This window comes from Vulpes lagopus, chromosome 1 (assembly GCF_018345385.1).
Source record: "Vulpes lagopus strain Blue_001 chromosome 1, ASM1834538v1, whole genome shotgun sequence".
Lineage (NCBI taxonomy): Eukaryota > Metazoa > Chordata > Mammalia > Carnivora > Canidae > Vulpes > Vulpes lagopus.
In genome coordinates this window covers 73,246,747-73,266,202 of record NC_054824.1, presented here as the reverse complement: position 1 = coordinate 73,266,202, position 19,456 = coordinate 73,246,747, and the positions used below count along the sequence as shown (strand labels likewise).

Below are 19,456 nucleotides of genomic sequence, written 5' to 3'. Positions count from 1 at the left end.
GTGAATAAAAGTTAAACATATTAAGGAACGAAGTAAGGATTTTGCCTGGCAGAGTTAGGCTCTCTGGTCTTCCTTTTGGTTTTTGGCTAAAGATCAGGAGTTGAGTGAATACTTACAGTAGTGCTACAGAATGTTTTCCCTCAGTTCCTGAGAGTAACCATATAATGTTGCTTGAGAACGTATCAAAGTGTTGTGATTAGGAATTAGAAAGCCTTGTTTATAATATAATTCCATCAGTAACTAGCTTTGATCATTAGAAAACCTTTCCGCTGCTCTTTTATAAGTTGGAGTAAGTCCTTTCAAATTATCTCATTTAATTTTGAAGTAAAATGGGACTATATATGAGAAAGTGCTTTGAAAATATACAAGCATCACTTTAAGACATTTGGGGGAAGTTGTTAACGAAATAGAATACTATGAAAACAAAGTCCATTGCCAGGATTCCCTTATCTCCTTTAGGTTTTAATTCTTAATTATTTCCTTAAAGAATGCAAAACAGTGTAACTTATTATCTAATATTTGTCTTCCCTGTAGATTCCAGTGAACCTTTGACTTAAAGGAAAATTGGTATTTGGAGCTCATAATAAGTAAACATTTGTTCCATTTAATTAAGGATTTTATATCCTTTAGTAGCCCAGTAATTATTGGAAGTAAACGTACTTTATTGCTGAAGTAGAATGAAGAATAGTTAAATAGACATATTTTAGCTATTTCTAGCTGAATCTCTATTTGGATTTGGTATGGATCTAAATGGATGCAAATAATTTAAATTAAGCTTCTTTAGCCAAATTATAGTAGGTTGATTATAAAAAAGTTCTATGCTAATATCTTGCCCTACTCTTTCGGTAGTACGTGTTGCTCTAGGTTATTACAGAGGGTATCCTCTAAATATCTTGTTAATTATTTCTTAAATGAAAAGATGGACCATCTGTATAGTTATAAAGACCTCATTCATTTTGACTTAAAAATCTTGTTTTTTAGGTTCTCAACCCATTTTACATTTTCCAGCTCTTCAGTGTTATACTATGGAGCACTGATGAATACTATTATTATGCTCTAGCCATTGTGATTATGTCTATAGTGTCAATTGTAAGCTCTCTCTATTCCATTAGAAAGGTAAGTCCAATTTATTATAGCTTTCACGTTGTGTATTTTGTAGTATTATGTAAGGTGTGTATGATAGTATTTGGTACAAAGTAATACTTAATATAGTTATTTTTTTGTTCTATGAATATGTACTCCTTTCCCTCTTTTTTCGAGAATGGGGAAGGCAGGTGCTTTTTAGAGTTAGACAACCCCTGGACTGGTTAGAGGGCATAGGGATCTATACATGCTTATCACAAGCTGGAATACTGGAAGAGTTATTGCACTCTTTTCAGGACTTTCATTAAAGTGCTAATCCTCGAATAATCTTTGAGTCTTTTAGTCTTGACATTTTTAACAGCAAAGTAATAGGCATTTGCTATATTAACTTCCCTTATTTTATATCACATTTGCTTTTTAATATCTTGAAGAATAGGCTTATATTAAGTAGTTTTTATATTTTTAAATTTCAGCAATATATTATGTTGCATGACATGGTTGCAGCTCACAGTACTGTGAGAGTTTCAGTTTGCAGAGTGAATGAAGGTAAGTACTTAAGGTAACTCTTGGAAAAATAAACCAAGTAAGATACCCATTAAGCACTAATAACTAAAGCAAGACCAATGTATTATACATATACATTCTTTTTTTTTTTTTTTTAAAGATTTCATATATTTACTTGCACACATTCACAAGTTGGGGGAAGGGCAGGCAGAGGGAAAGGGAAATGAACTCACTGAGCTGGCAGCTGCACCCGGGCTCTGTCCCAGGACTCTGAGTCGAAGTCAGATGCTTGACTGACTTGAGCCAACCAGGTGCCACCTTGTACATTCATTTTTTAAGAAATAAAAATAAGGGGATCCCTGGGTGGCGCAGCGGTTTGGCGCCTGTCTTTGGCCCAGGGCGCGATCCTGGAGACCCGGGATCGAATCCCACATTGGGCTCCCGGTGCATGGAGCCTGCTTCTCCCTCTGCCTGTGTCTCTGCCTCTCTCTCTCTCTCTCTCTCTCTCTCTCTCTCTCTGTGACTATCATAAAAAAAAAAAAAAAAAAAATTAAAAAAAAAAAAAAAAGAAATAAAAATAAGTATTTGGATTTGTACTCCTGACGTTGTTTCAGATTCATTCCTGTAAAATTGTATTTTTCTTATTCTACTATGTGACAAGTACTGTGGTAGGCTCTGGAGATGCAGTGGTTACCAATATGGACACAGTGCTTGTCATCACTGAACTTCAGTCCAGTTGGAAAGGCAGATGATAACTAGTAACAAGAAAGTGTGACAAATGCTATCTAGGGAGGGGTCAGGAGATTTAGATATTAGAGCTCATTTACTGTAGGTGTCAGGGATGGCTATTGGGAAAAATATTTTTAAGTGGTTGAATTAGGTAAGAGGTAGGTGAAGGGGAGGGGTGAAAGAGGGAGAGGAGAGGGTTCTAAGTGCTCAGTCTTCTGGAAATGAAAGGTAGCTCAGTCATTGTAATAAGAGAAAGGAATTCAGTGTGTCAGGTGCAGCAACTAGATGATGGCCATCTAAGGCACATTAAGGAATTTGGTCTCATTCCAAAAGGCAATGGAAAGCCATTGAAGGGTTTTTAAGCAGGCTAGTAATCTGATGTTTGCCTTTTTGCAAAAATCATTCTGGCTTTGTGTTTAGATCAATTTTTTAAATTAAATCAACTTAAAAAAAAAGATTTTATTCATGAGAGACACATACAGAGAGAGAGAGAGAGAGAAAGAGACAGAGACAGACAGAGACACAGGCAGAGGGAGAAGCAGGCTCCATGCAGGGAGCCCAATGTGGGTGGAACTCGATCCTGGGACCCTGGGATCATGCCCTGAGCTGAAGGCAGACACTCAACCACTGAGCCACCCAGGTGTCCCTTTAGATGGGTTTAGAGGAGAATAATGTTGAAGACCTGAAATGGATCAAGATATGAGGGTTGTGGAGATGGAGAGAAACAGGATTGGGCTGAAAGATACTTAAATGTGTCCATTGGACAGGATTTAGCAATTCATCGGATGCGAGGTGTTAGAGCAGTGTCAGGCTCGAGGGTGGACATGGGTGCCATTTAATTAAATTAGGAACACTGGAGGACAAGCAGTAGGAAAGGATAACATTTTAGATATGTTAGTTCGTCTGGTGCAGTGTTGAAGTGTAAAGGACATAAAGAGACGGCACAGCAGCATGGGCCTTGGAGGTAGTAGCTATAGTAGCTATTTCGATTAATTGAGAATACCAAATCAGCCTCCAGTCCCTCGGCTCAGTACACTACATCGGAGCATAAACACTGTTTGGCCTGGCAGGTGATTCCTTCCTTGTGCTTCCTGGTCACTTGCAGCTTTAGTTGGGAGTATCTATCTTCTCCTTTGGTGCTCATCCTCTTTCTGCTCTGCGGAAGACACTGGGGATGCTAGGACATTGCATCTAATGTGTGTCTTCCTTACCTCCTTTGGCTGCCAAGTCATTGGTATTTTGTTTCCTGGTATACCTGAGAGGGGGAGACTTTCAAGTGGCATTAAAGCTTTGAAAGAGTCGAGTTTATTTAAAAATGAAAATTATTATGCCGACTATGTGCTTAATATCACTACAATTCTTTAGAAGTTGTTTCCTCATAGCTTAGGAAAGGAAGAGTTTTGTCTTACAGACTAACATCACAAACAATAGTTTTCTCTTTACTTGTCTTTGTTTACAAACTAGCAGATCTCTCTTTTTTTTTTTTTCCCAGATGTCTTTTCTGAGCATAGTATTAAAACCTCAGGGAGGGAAGGAATTCAGAGTCTAAATGTAAGGCAGTCTTAACAAAAACCTCCTTTTACTTGGAAAGATCTTTTTGAATTGAATGTAATGCACAAGTTTCTGTTTTTAAATGTACAAATTTCTAAGGAAATAATGAACTAGATAAATGTTTAATTTATTTTGTAAATTTATTTAAAATAGATGTAAAATATTAGGACTATTTTAGGAATGTTGAAGGCATTGAAATGTTAGGAGTCGTAAATAGTGGCAGTGAGAAAAAGAATAGTGTAAAAAATTGCTGTTAAAAAAAAGTGCACTGGGGCACCTGGGTGGCTTGGTGGGTTAAGCATTTGCGACTAGCTCAGGTCATGGTCTTGGAGTCCTGGGATCGAGCCCTGCTTGGGGCTCCCTGCTAAGTGGGGAGCCTGCTTCTCCTCCCTCTGCCCCCTCCTTGCCCATGCCCACATGCTCTCTATCTCAAATAAATAAATGAAATTTTAAAAAAAAGAAAGTACACTAAAATTTCCAGTGCTTTCTACTGTTTCCAAGGAGTTAGAGAAATTTGAGCTTATTTAACTGTTGCAGGGAATCTCCTGTGTGGACTCACTGTCTGATTTTCTAAGAGGCTGCTTGGTCAGAGGGGACTCGGCATATCTTGTGTGTGTGTGTAGCTGGCGTCCTATCAGGAGACAAACTACCTGACATACTTAAACACTATGCGTTGTTAGCCTAAGCCATGATAATCTTTTTTTGTCTTACTTTCATGTATTGAGATTGTCCTATTTAACTACATCATATATTTAACTTAGTATTGAGGTGAGGTGACCTTTTATTTACTGCAGATCTTTTATTTACTGTATTTTTACTTCAAGTTAAGTGATATACAGACTTCTCTTTTTCTTTCTTTAAATCCAGAAATAGAAGAGATCTTTTCTACAGACCTTGTGCCAGGAGATGTTATGGTCATTCCATTGAACGGGACAGTCATGCCTTGTGATGCGGTTCTTATTAATGGTACTTGCATTGTAAATGAAAGCATGTTAACAGGTAAACTAAATGAGTAACAATCAGATCAGTTGTTTATGATATTAGGATTAAGTAGTTACTGATTAATTTTAAAAACTGTCTTGTATCTATAACTATAAAACTGTATTGTTTGTATTCTCAGAATGTCATGGATAACGAAGATCCTTTTTTTTTTTTTTTTTTTTAATTTTTATTTATTTATGATAGTCACAGAGAGAGAGAGAGAGAGGCAGAGACACAGGCAGAGGGAGAAGCAGGCTCCATGCACCGGGAGCCCGATGTGCGATTCGATCCCGGGTCTCCAGGATCGCGCTCCGAGCCAAAGGCAGGCGCTAAGCCGCTGCGCCACCCAGGGATCCCCTTTTTTTTTTTCTTTTTGAAGGGACCAAGTTTCTCATTATACTCAGTTGTGATACTAAATCATTATGCTGGTGTCCACTGTATCTTTTGGCATACTACTTTTGCTGTGAAGGGAGTATTTTAGTCAGGGAAGAGGAAATAAATTCTTTGCCTACAGAGGATGGCAGCATATTTACTTCCCCATTTGATGTGTAAAAAGTGGGAATAAAGATTTTTTATTTTGCTTAAACTGGGGGGAAGTAGACTATGAGATGACTTCCTTTTGGAAATTCCTAATCTGAAGGTAGAACTTGATATCTTTTTTATCACATTTTCTTTATTTTTTGTCAGAGTTAACCTGGAAGGAAGCGATTGCCATATGTTTTCAAACTGCCAGGAGTTTTGTCTTAAAACAGTCACACAAATATTCTCACATACTTGCTATCTTTGAAACAAGAGATGTGAATGCTTAATATTGAAAAGAATTTGGCAGTTTGTTGTTGTTTGAGAGAACAACCATATTCTGTATTTACTCTCTTTCCTAGATGGCTTTTGTCTTCTGTGTGTGTATGTATGTATAGTGGGGGTTAGGAGTAGGTCCTCACATCTTAGTGTGCTTGAGGTTGTGGAGTGCTTTTCTTTTCAGTTCAGTTTTTGGGGACAAGTGAACAGATGTTGGGGCTGTAGCAACTACTTGATATTTTTATCGGAAACTGGACAAAATGATTTCCAGATTATTATTTTAACTCACAGCTCACTTCCAGGAATTAGTGTGGGAGACAAGACAATGTGTTTGGGCAAGGAAATTGGTAGAAAGAAAGCTAATTGAATAAGCTTTGTTATCCACATATGAGAACTCGTAGGAACTGTTGAAACAGTATGATAACATCTAGGTTATTTAACAATTCAAGATTTGTGTGTTTGATAATGATTTCTGTGCTTTAATTTATGATTTTTTTAATTTTAAAGGTGAGAGTGTTCCAGTGACAAAGACTAATTTGCCAAATCCTTCAGTGGACATAAAAGGAATGGGAGATGAATTCTATAGTCCAGAAATACATAAACGACACACTTTGTTTTGTGGGACTACTGTAATTCAAACTCGTTTCTACACTGGAGAACTTGTCAAGGCTGTAGTAGTTAGAACAGGTATAAAACATTTCATGTCTTCTTGCATGGTTAGCATATTTGATGTGTACTGAACGTTTGAAAAGCAATTCTGTTTTTGGGATAATTCTCATTTTCTTACAAAAATACAGTCATTTTCTTCTTTAAATTTTTAAAAGGATTTAGCACTTCCAAAGGACAGCTTGTTCGCTCTATACTATATCCCAAACCAACTGATTTTAAACTCTACAGAGATGCCTACTTGTTTCTACTGTGTCTTGTGGCAGTGGCTGGCATTGGGTTTATCTACACTATTATCAATAGCATTTTAAATAAGGTATGTAAATGGAACTTTTAATAAGGGTTGAGTCTTAATGATGGCATGTGGCTTCTGAGGATTTGAAATGTGGCTAATGAGAATGAAGAGCTAAACTTTTGATCTAACTTAAATTAGCTATATGAGACTTATAATGTACAAATATAGAACATTTTCATCATAGCAGAAAGTTCTTTGGGACAGCTCTGGGCTAGGTGGTCTTTTTCTTGCTCTCTTGTGACCTGAAAAAGGGAGGGGCAACTACACACTCACCGAAAACTTTATTTTCTCTTAACTTCTGGAATATACAGTTATTTGTGATTACTTACTCGAAGATTCTTCTAAGAGACCTTGTCAGATTTCTTTTCTGTCCCCTTTAGAGATGGGCATAATATGGTGCTTGTACTAATAAGAGTATCTGCAGACGTTTATTGAACTTTGAAGTGTGTAGCCTGTGACACATGTAGAGCTCTTCAAAAGAAAATTTCCTTTATTATTTACTTATTTTTAAATATTTATTTATTCATGAGAGACACAGAAAGAGAGGCAGAGACCCAGGCAGAGGGAGAAGCAGGCTCCATGCAAAGAGCCTGATGTGGGACTCGATCCCGCGATCTGGACTCAGGCCCTGAGCCAAAGGCAAATGCTCAACCGCTGAGCCACTCAGGTGTCCCGAAAATTTCCTTTAAAAATAGTTTTCATTCCACAGTCCATTGACAACTCACTGAACTTACTGTTTTCTGAAGGGAAACGAATTATAAATGGTTGATGTATATAACTATATACACACTTATAAAATTGAAAACAGTTTATGGATTCTTCACTGGAGAAATACTCACATTGTATTATTAAATATTTGATAGGCGGAGGGATCTGACATTTATTTTTCTGTTAATTGTAGGTAGAAATTGGGGTAATAATTATTGAGTCTCTGGATATCATTACCATTACTGTGCCACCTGCACTTCCTGCTGCGATGACTGCTGGTATTGTGTATGCCCAAAGAAGATTGAAAAAAATTGGTATTTTCTGTATTAGTCCCCAAAGGATAAATATCTGTGGACAGCTGAATCTTGTTTGCTTTGACAAGGTTGGTTCAGTTTCATAATCATTCTCAAAGGTTACTTCTGTAGCTTTTAAATATTTAGATTGAGGTTTTCTGAATGTGTTCTCTATCAACCAATTTGCACACATTATTTAATGTTCCTCTAATACTCCTTTTTTCAACTTTCTTGGCACATGCATCATTTTTGTATATTTCTTCTCACTGCTTTTTCAATTTTTAATGCTTAGATATTGCTTATTTGCTGAAATCTGCAATTGTCTAATCATTCACATCCAGAATCATGCCTTAGAGTAGTAGTAAAGACTTATCTGATCTTTCATGTTTTTAACAGAGTAAGCTCCATACAGATGTATTTACTGGAATTTTATTGGTATATCCGCTTAGTTGAAAGTTTGCCGTATGATTTTATTGAATATGATTCAAAATTATGAAGGTCACTGATGACAAATGATGTACCTGTGTGCAATGTTCCTTGCTTCTTTTTTTTTTTTTTTTTAAATTTTTTATTTATTTATGATAGTCACAGAGAGAGAGAGAGAGAGGCAAAGACACAGGCGGAGGGAGAAGCAGGCTCCATGCACCGGGAGCCTGATGTGGGATTCGATCCCGGGTCTCCAGGATCGCACCCTGGGCCAAAGGCAGGCGCCAAACCGCTGCGCCACCCAGGGATCCCTGTTCCTTGCTTCTTAAACAAAGGGTTTTCCTTCCTTCTCCTGGAATTAGTTTTCTTAAAAGTTTTATTTTGAGAATTAAACATTGGCCAGAAAACCTCCCATCAAGCTCTACTTGGTAACCAATATGATAGATATGTGATTTTTTTGCATTTTCATTATTGAGGGAAAAAAATGTGAGTTGTTTTTTTTTTTTTTTTTGTCCTGTCCTGGGGTCTGTAACTGGCTTAGTTGGTAGAGTGTGCGACTCTTGATCTTGGGGTTTGAGTTCAAGCCCCATGTTGGGTGTACAGATTACTTTAAAAGAATAATTACATCCCATGACTACATTTCATACTTCTCTGTTTAGAAAATTTCACTTATGCCTTTTGGGGAGATACTATTAAAACTTTTCAGCAGTCACAAAAGTGGAGAAAAGATACAAGTATGAAAAGTCCTCACTCGGCTTTAAGACGTAGGCATTTTGTCAGTCTTACTTTAACTGCTTCCTTCGTTTTGAAGGTGGCAGCATCAGACATGCTTTCACTCCATGTACCTGTTTTATCTCCAGAAGATTACTGCAATACCATTATCTTACTCTACTTAACAAAATTAACAATTCTTTAGTATTATCTAATACCCAGTTCATATTCAGATTTCCCTGTATTTCACAAAAAGTATCTCAAATTTTGCAATTTGTTTTTTCTGTCAGAAACCAAATAACGATTGCATTGGTTACAAATTGACTATAGCAGTTCCTTTTTTTGCCCTTTGTCCCGAATCATCTTATTGAAGAAACCAGGTCATTTGCATCCTGGATTTAGCCATTTGCTTCCTCCTGATATCATTTAACTTTTTCCTCTTCTCTTTTTGGCTCCTTCTGTCCTGCTGTCTCCTTCCTAGGTAGGCCTTTATTGATTGATAGGTTAATTGGTGTATTGCTCGACTGTTTTTTTCATAATACAAACACATAAACATATGGTTCTATAAGTTGTTCCTCCTGCCCGTAGAGGAACCATAATGGAAGAAATGTTTTGCACCCTTTCCCTAACTTTAATTATTTCCTGGAAGTTATTCCTCATCAATATACAGAGATCTTACTAGTTTCCTTTGTTGACAGCTGTATCCTATTTTATTATGTATATGTAGCATAACTTTTTGTGATTTCTGTTTTTTGGAGGCATTATTCATACTTTGTACATGTGTGCTTTTTTTTTTTAAAGACTGGAACTCTTACTGAAGATGGTTTAGATCTTTGGGGGATTCAACGAGTGGAAAATACACGGTAAATATTAGCTAGATTTGATATTTATTACTTCTTAGATGTCTTAATATATGAAACATTAAAACATATAGAAAGTAATATGACAGCTGTGTACCCAACACCAAGATTAAGCAGTTGACCTTTTGCCATAATTGTTTCAGGTCTCGTTTAAGAGATTTAAATATCGCAGATAGTGCTAAAGTCTTAATCTGTTGCTACCGTCATTCTGAAGTTGTGTTCTATTATCTTTGCATGTTTTTATATTTTTTCTACATCTGTCTGTAAACAAGACCTATCTGTAAATAAACATATGTGACTGATATATTGTACATGTGTTTTTGCTGCTTTCATAATCTTAAGTATTGTGTAGTATTCCATGATGGGATTAAACCATAATATATATTTTAGGGAGCAGTTTTATTTTTTTCTTCATGTCCCCTTCCAATTGTTATACACATCTTGTGAGCATGTGATTGAGTTTCAGTAAACTAGCTTCTTAAAGATGTCGGTGCTGGGTTATATAGCACCTGCATGGCTACAGGTTTAGTAGGGACTGCCTAGTTACCAAGTGATACCGCCCTGTAAGTGATTGTCAGACTTCTCATTCTTGCCTCATGGATAGATTCAAAACGGTCTTTCATTGTGGCTCTTGCAGTTCCCTCGTTACTTGATAAGCTGCTTCTTACTTTCACATTTTAGGAAGGATTGTTATTTAACATTCTTCTGTATATTGTCAGTTTATATATTGACACAATTTTTGGTTGTGTTCGTAGTTTTTATTTTGTTCAGGTGGTAATCTTTTTCAGTACTATGCATTGCAAAAATATTCCAACGGTGTGTCTCGTCTTTATGTTTTTGTTGTCTTTTAATGGCTTAGTAGTTGTGTTTGTGTCATTTTTTTTTCCTTTCAGAAGTCTGTGGGATTTAGGGTTTACAGTTGGAGAGAATATTGTGTGGTTCATGTGATTTCAGAGTTGTTATATCTTAGCCAATAGAATGTCACATTGTGATCTTCTGTCTTCCTCCTAATGCATCCTGCCTTCAGTTCCGTTTCATCTTATATAGTTACACGTCGCAGCTTTCTTTGGTCTAATGTTTGCCAGGTGTGTAGTCTTTTCCATAGCTTTACTTTTTAATCTTTCTGTGCCGTTGTGCTCACATTTGTAATTTCAGTTATATTGGAAATTATTTCTGCCATTCTTCACTCCAGTACAGACACACGTTTTCTCAATTTCTCTTCCATATTTTCACACATTTTCTCAGAATTTATGCATTTTAATTTTTTACTGCTTGTCCTTAAATTATTAGTGATCATATTTAGAGTCTAAAGTTCATGGGTGTTTTTTTTGGGTTTCTAAACCCCCAGGAAACCCGTGGACTATAGAGTACTTTTTTGATTATTCCCCACACTTATTTAGATGTATTTGTTACACAATATTTTAGGATTAGGACTTGGGTTTTATACCATCCGCAGGCTGAGATTTCCCTAGGTTTAGGACTATCTTTGCTAACCACTGCTGCTTCTGCCCCACACCCCTGGACTGCACTGCCCTCTTCTGCAGCTACATTTGTTAGTGATTCTTCCATTTTGCTGTCACTTTTGAAGGACGGTGTAGCTGCATATCTATCCAGGGTGTCAGCTGTTCTCAGCGCTTTGACGGTGTGATTTCATTTCTCCTGACTCCTTTCCTTATTGTTGTTTTAAGAATACTCCCTTATCCTTGATTTCTGCAGTTTCTTTTTACTTGTGCAGGACTCATTTGCTTCTTGATTCCAAAGATGCATGCTTTTCATAAATTCTGGAAAAATGGGAGCTTTTTTCCCTACTCTGTTATGATCTTTTCCACACTCTGTTTTCTTCATCTGGGAATCCTGACCATCGGTTAGACAAGAAACTGCCTTTGGTTCTTTCCAAGTCACATCTCCTCCTCTCCCCCCGTGGTGTCTTGTTCTTTGTCTAAGTCTTTAATTTAAAAGTGCCTTTTTTTGCATTCTTCCAGATTGCCATTCTATTATCTCAAATTTATGGGATTCTAATTCTGTCTTGTTGTGTCTGTTGAGTCATGGGAATGTTTTCCAGTGCATGTTTAAATTATGGACTTAGGCTTAGCAGGATCTTTCTGTAAGATTTCTTTGTGGCTGTGCTGTGGGAACTCCTCTCTGGAGAGTTTGTGCTTGGCCAAGAGTGGTGGTAGTGGTGCCACATGAGCTTCAATGTTACTTTCATAACCTGAGGATTTCTGGACTTGCAGTAGCACGTATTCAAACCCAGATCCTATCCTGAGTGGTATAGTGGTTCAGAGTTCAGGCCCTAAAGCCAGACCTCCTGTGTTTGAATCCTTGCTCTGTCACTTAATGCTCTGTGTAACCGTGGCAACATACTTTTCACTCTCTGTCTCCGTTTCCTTATCTATAAAATGGGGATAATAAAACCTCTTCTGTGGTGTAAAGAGGACATGAGTCACATACGTGTAAAGTTACTAGAACTGTGCCTAGTGCATTGTAAATATGATACAGATATTAACTTTTTCAGAACTTTGGGGGAAAAGGTAGTTTGCCTTTGGATCTGCAGGTAAATTATTTTTAGTATGTTTTTTTTCTGAGATGCTCCATTCTTTTATTTAGTATATTCCTTTTCCAAGGATGCTCTTTAAGAGCACTGTCTGTCTTGGGTGAAAGAGATCCTTTCAGTTTTCACTCCCTACTTAGTATCTGGCCAGATCTCTGTGTTCTGTTCCTGTGAGGGGATTAAAGCCTAGGGCCTTAGGGTACTGAGATGGTTCCCTTCCCTTCTTCCTTTTCCTTCGGCAGTCAGCATCATGCAGGTTCACGCTCCTGGTTTTCTTCTCTTTTCATTTCTGGCACTTGAAAACTTTTCTTGTTTATGAGCTCCGTTTCACATTTAAAACATTACATGTTACACGTTCATTTTGTGTTTTTACAAAAGGGATTTTATGTATTCTTATCTATCATAAGCCCTCAGGCAGAAGTTTTTTTTTTTTCTTTTTTTTTCAGGCAGAAGTTTTAATTTGGTATCTAATATTTTCTATATTGGTTTGTCTGGCATACTTATTCACAATCTTAGATAATATAGTATTTTAGTTATGTATAATTTACATAGAGGGAAATATTTTTGAATGCTAAAAACTATAGTGAAAATAATATATGCAGAAATGATAACATTTTATTTCTATTTCTTAATATTTATGAAACTGGTGTGTGGTTGAAATATTTATTGTCTTGGGATTTATGAATCTAATTCAGTGCATTTTCTATTTAGTTTTCTTTTGCCAGAAGAAAATGTTTGCAATGAGGTACTGGTAAAGTCTCAGTTTGTTGCTTGTATGGCTACTTGTCATTCACTCACAAAGATTGAAGGAGTGCTTTCTGGTGATCCACTTGATCTGAAAATGTTTGAAGCCATTGGATGGGTAAGTTCAATATTTTGAAGCACATGTAACTTTAAGGAAAATAATCGTAAAAATTACCTTACAGAAGGAGATTTTTTTTCTGCTAGCTGTTTTAATAACAGGTTTATCTCATACCATAAAAGGAACTGTGCAATTTCTAAAGATATGTCATTGGAAAAAGATTTATAATTGTGTAAAAAAGTGTCTGTTTTAGTTAAATTAACTCAAACACCTTTATAAAAGAGGATGATCTGCTCAGGTACCTGCTTTATGTTTATAACAGAAACCAGCTATCCCTGACTTGGGGCAGTAAGCCCAAATCCTGGTAAGATGATCTTTAGCAGCAACAATTTGTTGATCATGGGTGAAAAATATAGCCCTGTGTGTTCAGTGTACTTTTGTCTCCATTTTCTACTTCTGTGTTCTCACACACACGTATACAAACACATAAATTTGTTTACAGCTTTTTGTTTTGATGTTGATCATTTTAATTTGAGTGCTTGCTATGTTTTCTGGTTACCATTTCACAGCAATAATAAGTTTGTTTTTGAAGTTCCTTCTGGCTTCTGAATTATTTTCTCTGGGCCAGTTTTCTTTTTCCCTCCCTACGCTTGGTCTTTTTCCTTCATGCTTTGGGTTTTCTTTTTTTTTTTTTTTTTCATGGTGATAGTTTTTTTTTTTTTTTTTTTTTTTTGGTTTTCATTATACATCTTTGTGGTACTTCTGTATTTAAGATTGAAGGTTTGATTTGATAATTCTGGGTAGCTGCAGTCAGGTTTTTCTCCTGCCGGTAGCAAGTTAGTCTGTTTTCCGGAGTTGTGTCTCCCCGGAGAGGGAAGGCTGACCAGGGGGAGCTCCCTGTGTGCTGAAGGTGAGGTCTCTTGAGCATGTGTGCCTTCGTCCAGAGCTGCAGGGTTAGCCTTTTAGGTTCCTCTCCTCACCTGCTCCTACTGTGCCTGCCCAGGCAGAGCTGCGTTCTGGAGTGCAGACCCTTAAATTAGCAGCCCTTCCTCCTCTCAGGTAGGTAGTTCTCTCTCTAGACAGTGACCCTTGATTTTGTTTTTTGTTTTTGTGCTTAGTTCCACTATTCTGGCTGTTAAGAAATGTACCTCTCCTGAATGTCTGCTTTTTATTCTGGGTACTTTTTCTTCCATTGCTGTATCCATCAACATGTTTCACTTTACATTTTACTTTTATATTTGAAATCCTTTTCCTTTTTTAACTTTGTTTGCTTCTGTAGGTTTCTTTCTTTCTTTTTTTTTTTTTTTTTGTGTGTGTGTATTAATGTTTTGAAAGGGAGGAAGATGAATGGCTAGGTTAGTGTTTGGCCATCTTCTGATAGCCCAAAGTAAATATTTGTTAAATTTAATTTGCAAAAGGCCCACAGAGAATAATTTATAAGAGTAAAGCAAAATAGGATGGATCATCTTTGTTATTTAAAACTTCTCTCCAGCTGAACAGATTTTCAATAGATTTAGTGTCCTGTTTGTGGGTCTTCAACAACAACAACAACAACAACAACACTGGTTTTGTAATTAAGTTTGTATGGTAGCATGTTTTGTTGACTCTGAGATGCCTTGATGCTTGATCTTACCACAAAATATCAGTGGAATGTTTCCACATAACCAAACACTACTATTATGTGATGTGATCCACACCATATAAGATACATCTCAATTTCAGAGATGTTAAAATGTCTTATTTTGTATACAGTTGGCTAATTGGACACAGTTCTCTTCCACTTAATTTTCCCATTGGTTGCTTGCTTCATTTTTAAGTCAAATTAGTTTATTGTTTCTTGGTATATGTGTATTTAATACAAGTTTTTGTTGGAATTAATTTCACCAGAAATAAATTTTTAAATGAAATTTCAAGCAGTTAGGATAGTAGTATCTTAACTGTAAATGTTCAGTCTGAAACACTAAACTCAAATCTTTATACATCAGTGTGTATTTGATCCAGTGGTTCTAGTTACCATATCTGAGCTCCATATACTTTTTACTTTTTTAATTTAAATTCAATTTAATTAACATATAGTATTAGTTTCAGGGGTAGAATTTAGTGATTCATCAGTTGCACATAACACCCAGTGCTTAGAGCTACCCTATGACCCAGCAGTTGAACTACTGGGCTGGGTATTTACCCCAAAGATACAGATGCAGTGAAACACTGGGACACCTGCACCCCAGTGTTCACAGCACCAGTGTCCACAATAGCCAAACTGTGGAAGGAGCCTCAGTGTCCATCGAAAGATGAATGGATAAAGAAGCTGTGGTCTATATACACAATGGAATATCACTCAGCCATCAGAAGACACGAACACCCACCATTTGCTTTGACATGGATGGACTTGGAGGGTATTATGCTGAGTGAAATAAGTCAATCGGAGAAGGACAATCATCATATGGTCTCACTTATGGGTGGAATATAAGAAATAGTGAAAGGGATTATAAGGGAAAGGAAGGGAACTGAGTAGGGAAAATTACAGAGGGAGACAAACCATGAGAGACTCCTAACTCTGGAAAACACACACAGGGTTGAGGAAGGGAAGGTGGGTGGGGGGAATGGGGTAACTGGGTAACAGGCAGTGAGCAGGGTGTTGGGTGTTGTAGTATATGTTGGCAAATTGAATTTAAATTTTAAAAAACCAAAAACCCTGCTTATTACATCAAGTGCCTCCTTAATGCCCCTCACCGACCTCCCCTCCAATAACCCCAAGTTTTTCCTATAATGGAGTCTCTTTCCCTCCCTCTCGTTTTTATCTTATTTTTTCCTTCCCTTCCCCCCATGTTCATCTGTTTCTTAAATAGGAGTGAAATCGTATGGTATTTATCTTTCTTTGACTGACTTATTTCACTTAGCATAATACCCTCTAGTTTCATTCACATCATTGCAAATGGCAAGATTTCATTCTTTTTGATGGCTACCATTTCATTGTAAATATAACCATATCTTGATCCATTCATCTGTCAATGGACATCCGGGATCTTTCCATATTTTGGCTATTGGGGAAATTGCTGCTATAAATACTGGGTTGCATGTGCCCCTGTTTTTGTATCCTTTGGATAAATATCAGTGCAATTGCTAGGTCGTAGGGTAGCTCTATTTTCACCTTTTTTTTTTAAGATTGTATTTATTTATTCATGAGAGACACACACACAGAGAGAGAGAGAGAAGCAGAGACACAGGCAGAGGGAGAAGCAGGCTCCATGCAGGGAGTCTGACGTGGGACTCGATCCCGGGACTCCAGGATCACACCCTGGGCTGTAGGCGGCGCTAAACCGCTGAGCCACCCGGCTGCCCTATTTTCACCTTTTTATGAACCTTAATACTGTTTCCCGGAGCGGCTGCACCAGTTTGCATTCCCACCAGCAGTTGTAAGAGGGTTCCCCTTTCCACTCATCCTCCTTCGCCAACATCTGTTGTTTTCAGAGTTGTTAATTTTAACCATTCTTACTGGTGTGAGGTGATATCATTGTGGTTTTGATTTGTATTTCTCTGATGCCGAGTGATACTGAGCATTTGTTCGTGTGTCTCTTAGCCATTTTTTTTTTTTTTTAAGATTTTATGTATTTGAGAGAGGGAGAGAGAGCGTGAACAGGGAGGAGAGTGGAGAAACGCAGAAGCAGACTCCTTGCTGAGCTAGGAGCTGGATGCGCAGCTCGATCCCAGGACCCTGGGATTGTGACCTGAGCTGAAGGCAGATGCTAACGGACTGAGCCACCCAGGCGCCTTTTGTATGTCTTCAGAGAAGTGTCTGTTCATGTCTCCTGCCCATTTCATGTCTGGATTTTTTCTTTTTTGGGTGTTGAGTTTGATAAGTTCTTTACAGATTTTGAATACTAGCCCTTTATCTGATAATGTCATTGGTGATTATCTTCTTCCATTCTGTAAGTTGCCTTTTAGTTTTGTTGACTGTTTCCTTGCCTTGCAAAGTCTTTTATATTGATGAAGTCCCAAGATAGTTCATTTCTGCTTTTGTTTCCCTTGCCTCTGAAGATGTGTCTAGCAAGACACTGCTGCAGCTGGGGTCAAAAAGGCTGGGATTTTGATCAATTCCTGTCTCATATTTAGGTCTTTCATTCATTTTGAATTTATTTTTGTGTATGGCGTGAGTGGTCCAGTTTCCTTCTGCATGTGGCTGTCCAGTTTTCCCAATATCATTTGTTGAGGAGACTTTTTTCCGTTGTATATTCTTTCCTGCTTTGTTGAAGATTAGTTGACCATAGAGTTGAGGGTCCATTTCTGGGCACTCCATTCTGTTCCATTGATTTATGTGTCTGGTTTTTGTGCCAGTGCTATACAGGCTTGATGATTACAGCTTTGTAGTAGAGCTTGAAGTCCGGAATTGTGATGCTTCCAGCTTTGGTTTTCTTTTTCAACATTCTTTTGGCTATTTGGGGTCTTTTCTGGTTCCACACAAATTGTAGGATTGTTTGTTTCAGCTCTGTGAAAAATGCTGGTGGTATTTTTATAGGGATTGCATTGAGTGTGTAGATTGCTTTGGATAGTATAGACATTTTAACGGTATTTGTTCTTCTAATCCACAAGCATAGAATGTTTTTTCATTTCATTGTGTCTTCCTCAATTTTTTTCATAAATGTTCTGTAGTTTTCAGAGTACATATCTCTTACAAACTCTTTGGTTAGGTTTATTCCTGGGTATGTTACAGTTTTTGGTACAATTGAGAATAGGATTGATTCCTTGATCTCTCTTTCTGCTGCTTCATTGTTAGTCCGTGAGAGTGCAACAGACTTCTGTGCATTGATTTGATATCCTGCCACCTTGCTGAATTTTCCTGAATCAGTTCTAGCAATTTTTTGCTGAAATCCTTTGGGTTTTCCACACAGAGTATCATGTCATCTGTGAAGAGTGAGAATTTGACTTCTTTGCCGATTTGAATGCCTTTTATTTCTTTTTGCTGTCTGACTGCTGAGGCTTGGACTTCTAGTACTATGCTGAATAACAGAGAGAGTGGACATCCCTGTCATATTCCTGATCTTAGGGGAAAAAGCTCTCAGGTTTTTCCCTTGAGGAGCATATTCGCGGTGGTCTTTTGTGTATGGCTTTTATGATGAAGTATATTCCATCTATCCCTATGTTGTGGAGTTTTTTTGTTTTTGTTTTTTTTTTAATCAAGAAAGGGTGGTGTACTTTATCGAATGCTTTCTCTGCATCTATTGAGAGGATCATATGGTCCTTTTATTAATGTGGTGTATCACATTAGTTGATTTGCAGATGTTAAACCATCCCTGCAACCCAGGAATAAATCCCAGTTGGTTGTGGTGAATAATCCCTTTAATGTACTGTTGGATCCTGTTAGCTAGTATCTTGGTGAGAAGTTCTGCATCTGTGTTCATGAGAGGTATTGGTCTGTAATTCTTTTTTTAGTGGGGTCTTTGTCTAGTTTTGGGATCAACGAAATAACTGGCCTCCTAGAATGAGTTTGGAAGTTTCCTTTCCAGATCTATTTTTTGGAATGTTTCAGAAGAATAGGTATTAAGTCTTCTTTATTTTTATTTTTTATTTTTTAAATTTTTTAAATTTATGATAGTCCCAGAGAGAGAGAGAGAGAGAGAGAGAGAGAGAGGGCAGAGACACAGGCAGAGGGAGAAGCAGGCTCCATGCACCGGGAGCCCGATGTGGGACTCGATCCCGGGACTCCAGGATTGCGCCCTGGGCCAAAGGCAGGCGCCAAACCGCTGCGCCACCCAGGGATCCCTAAGTCTTCTTTAAATGTTGGGTAAATTACCCCTGGGAAGCCATCTGCCCCGGATTCTTGTTTGTTGGGTGATTTTTGATTACTGATTCAATTTTTTGTGATTATGGGTGTGTTCAGGTTTCGTATTTCTTCCTGTTTCAGTTTTGGTAGTTCATATGTTTTTAGGAATTTGTCTGTTTCTTATAGATTGCCTAATTTGTTGACATAATTGCTCATAATATTCTCTTGTGGTAGTTTGTATTTCTTTGGTGATGGTTGTGATCTCTCCTCTTTCATTCATGATTTTATTTATTTGGATCCTTTCTCTTTTCTTTTTTATAAATATGGCAAGGGATTTATCAGTCTTGTTAACTCTTTTAAAAAACCAGCTCCTAGTTTTGTTGATCTGTTCTACTGTTTTTTGTTGTTGTTTTTTATCATTGACATCTGGTCTAATCTTTATTATTTCTCTTCTGCTAGATTTAGGCTTTATTTGCTGTTCTTTTTCCAGCTTTTCTTGGGTGTGAGGCTAGTTTGTGTATTTGAGATTTTTCTTGTTTTTTGAGAAAGGCTTGTATTGCTATATCCTTCTCTCATAGGGACGCCTTTGCTGCCTCCCAAAGGCTTTGAACTGCTGTGTTTCATTTGCTCCCATATATTTTTAAATTCTTCTTTAATTTCTTGGTTGACCCATTCTTTCTTTAGTAGGATGTTCTTTAGCCTCCATATATTTGTGGTCCTTGCAAATTTTTTCTTGT

General features: G+C 37.4%; 1 protein-coding gene across 8 annotated transcripts in view; it reads left to right on the top strand.

Moving 5' to 3' along the window:
• ATP13A3 (ATPase 13A3) overlaps nucleotides 1-19,456 on the top strand; it is a 98,115-nt gene that overhangs the window by 37,612 nt on the left and 41,047 nt on the right. For all 8 annotated transcript variants that reach the window (XM_041743790.1, XM_041743792.1, XM_041743784.1 and 5 more), the window contains 8 exons: nucleotides 982-1,116; nucleotides 1,557-1,629; nucleotides 4,735-4,866; nucleotides 6,154-6,333; nucleotides 6,471-6,628; nucleotides 7,509-7,697; nucleotides 9,547-9,608; nucleotides 12,868-13,018. In XM_041743790.1, coding sequence (XP_041599724.1) covers nucleotides 982-1,116; nucleotides 1,557-1,629; nucleotides 4,735-4,866; nucleotides 6,154-6,333; nucleotides 6,471-6,628; nucleotides 7,509-7,697; nucleotides 9,547-9,608; nucleotides 12,868-13,018 — 1,080 coding nt within the window. The remainder of the gene's footprint in view (nucleotides 1-981; nucleotides 1,117-1,556; nucleotides 1,630-4,734; nucleotides 4,867-6,153; nucleotides 6,334-6,470; nucleotides 6,629-7,508; nucleotides 7,698-9,546; nucleotides 9,609-12,867; nucleotides 13,019-19,456) is intronic.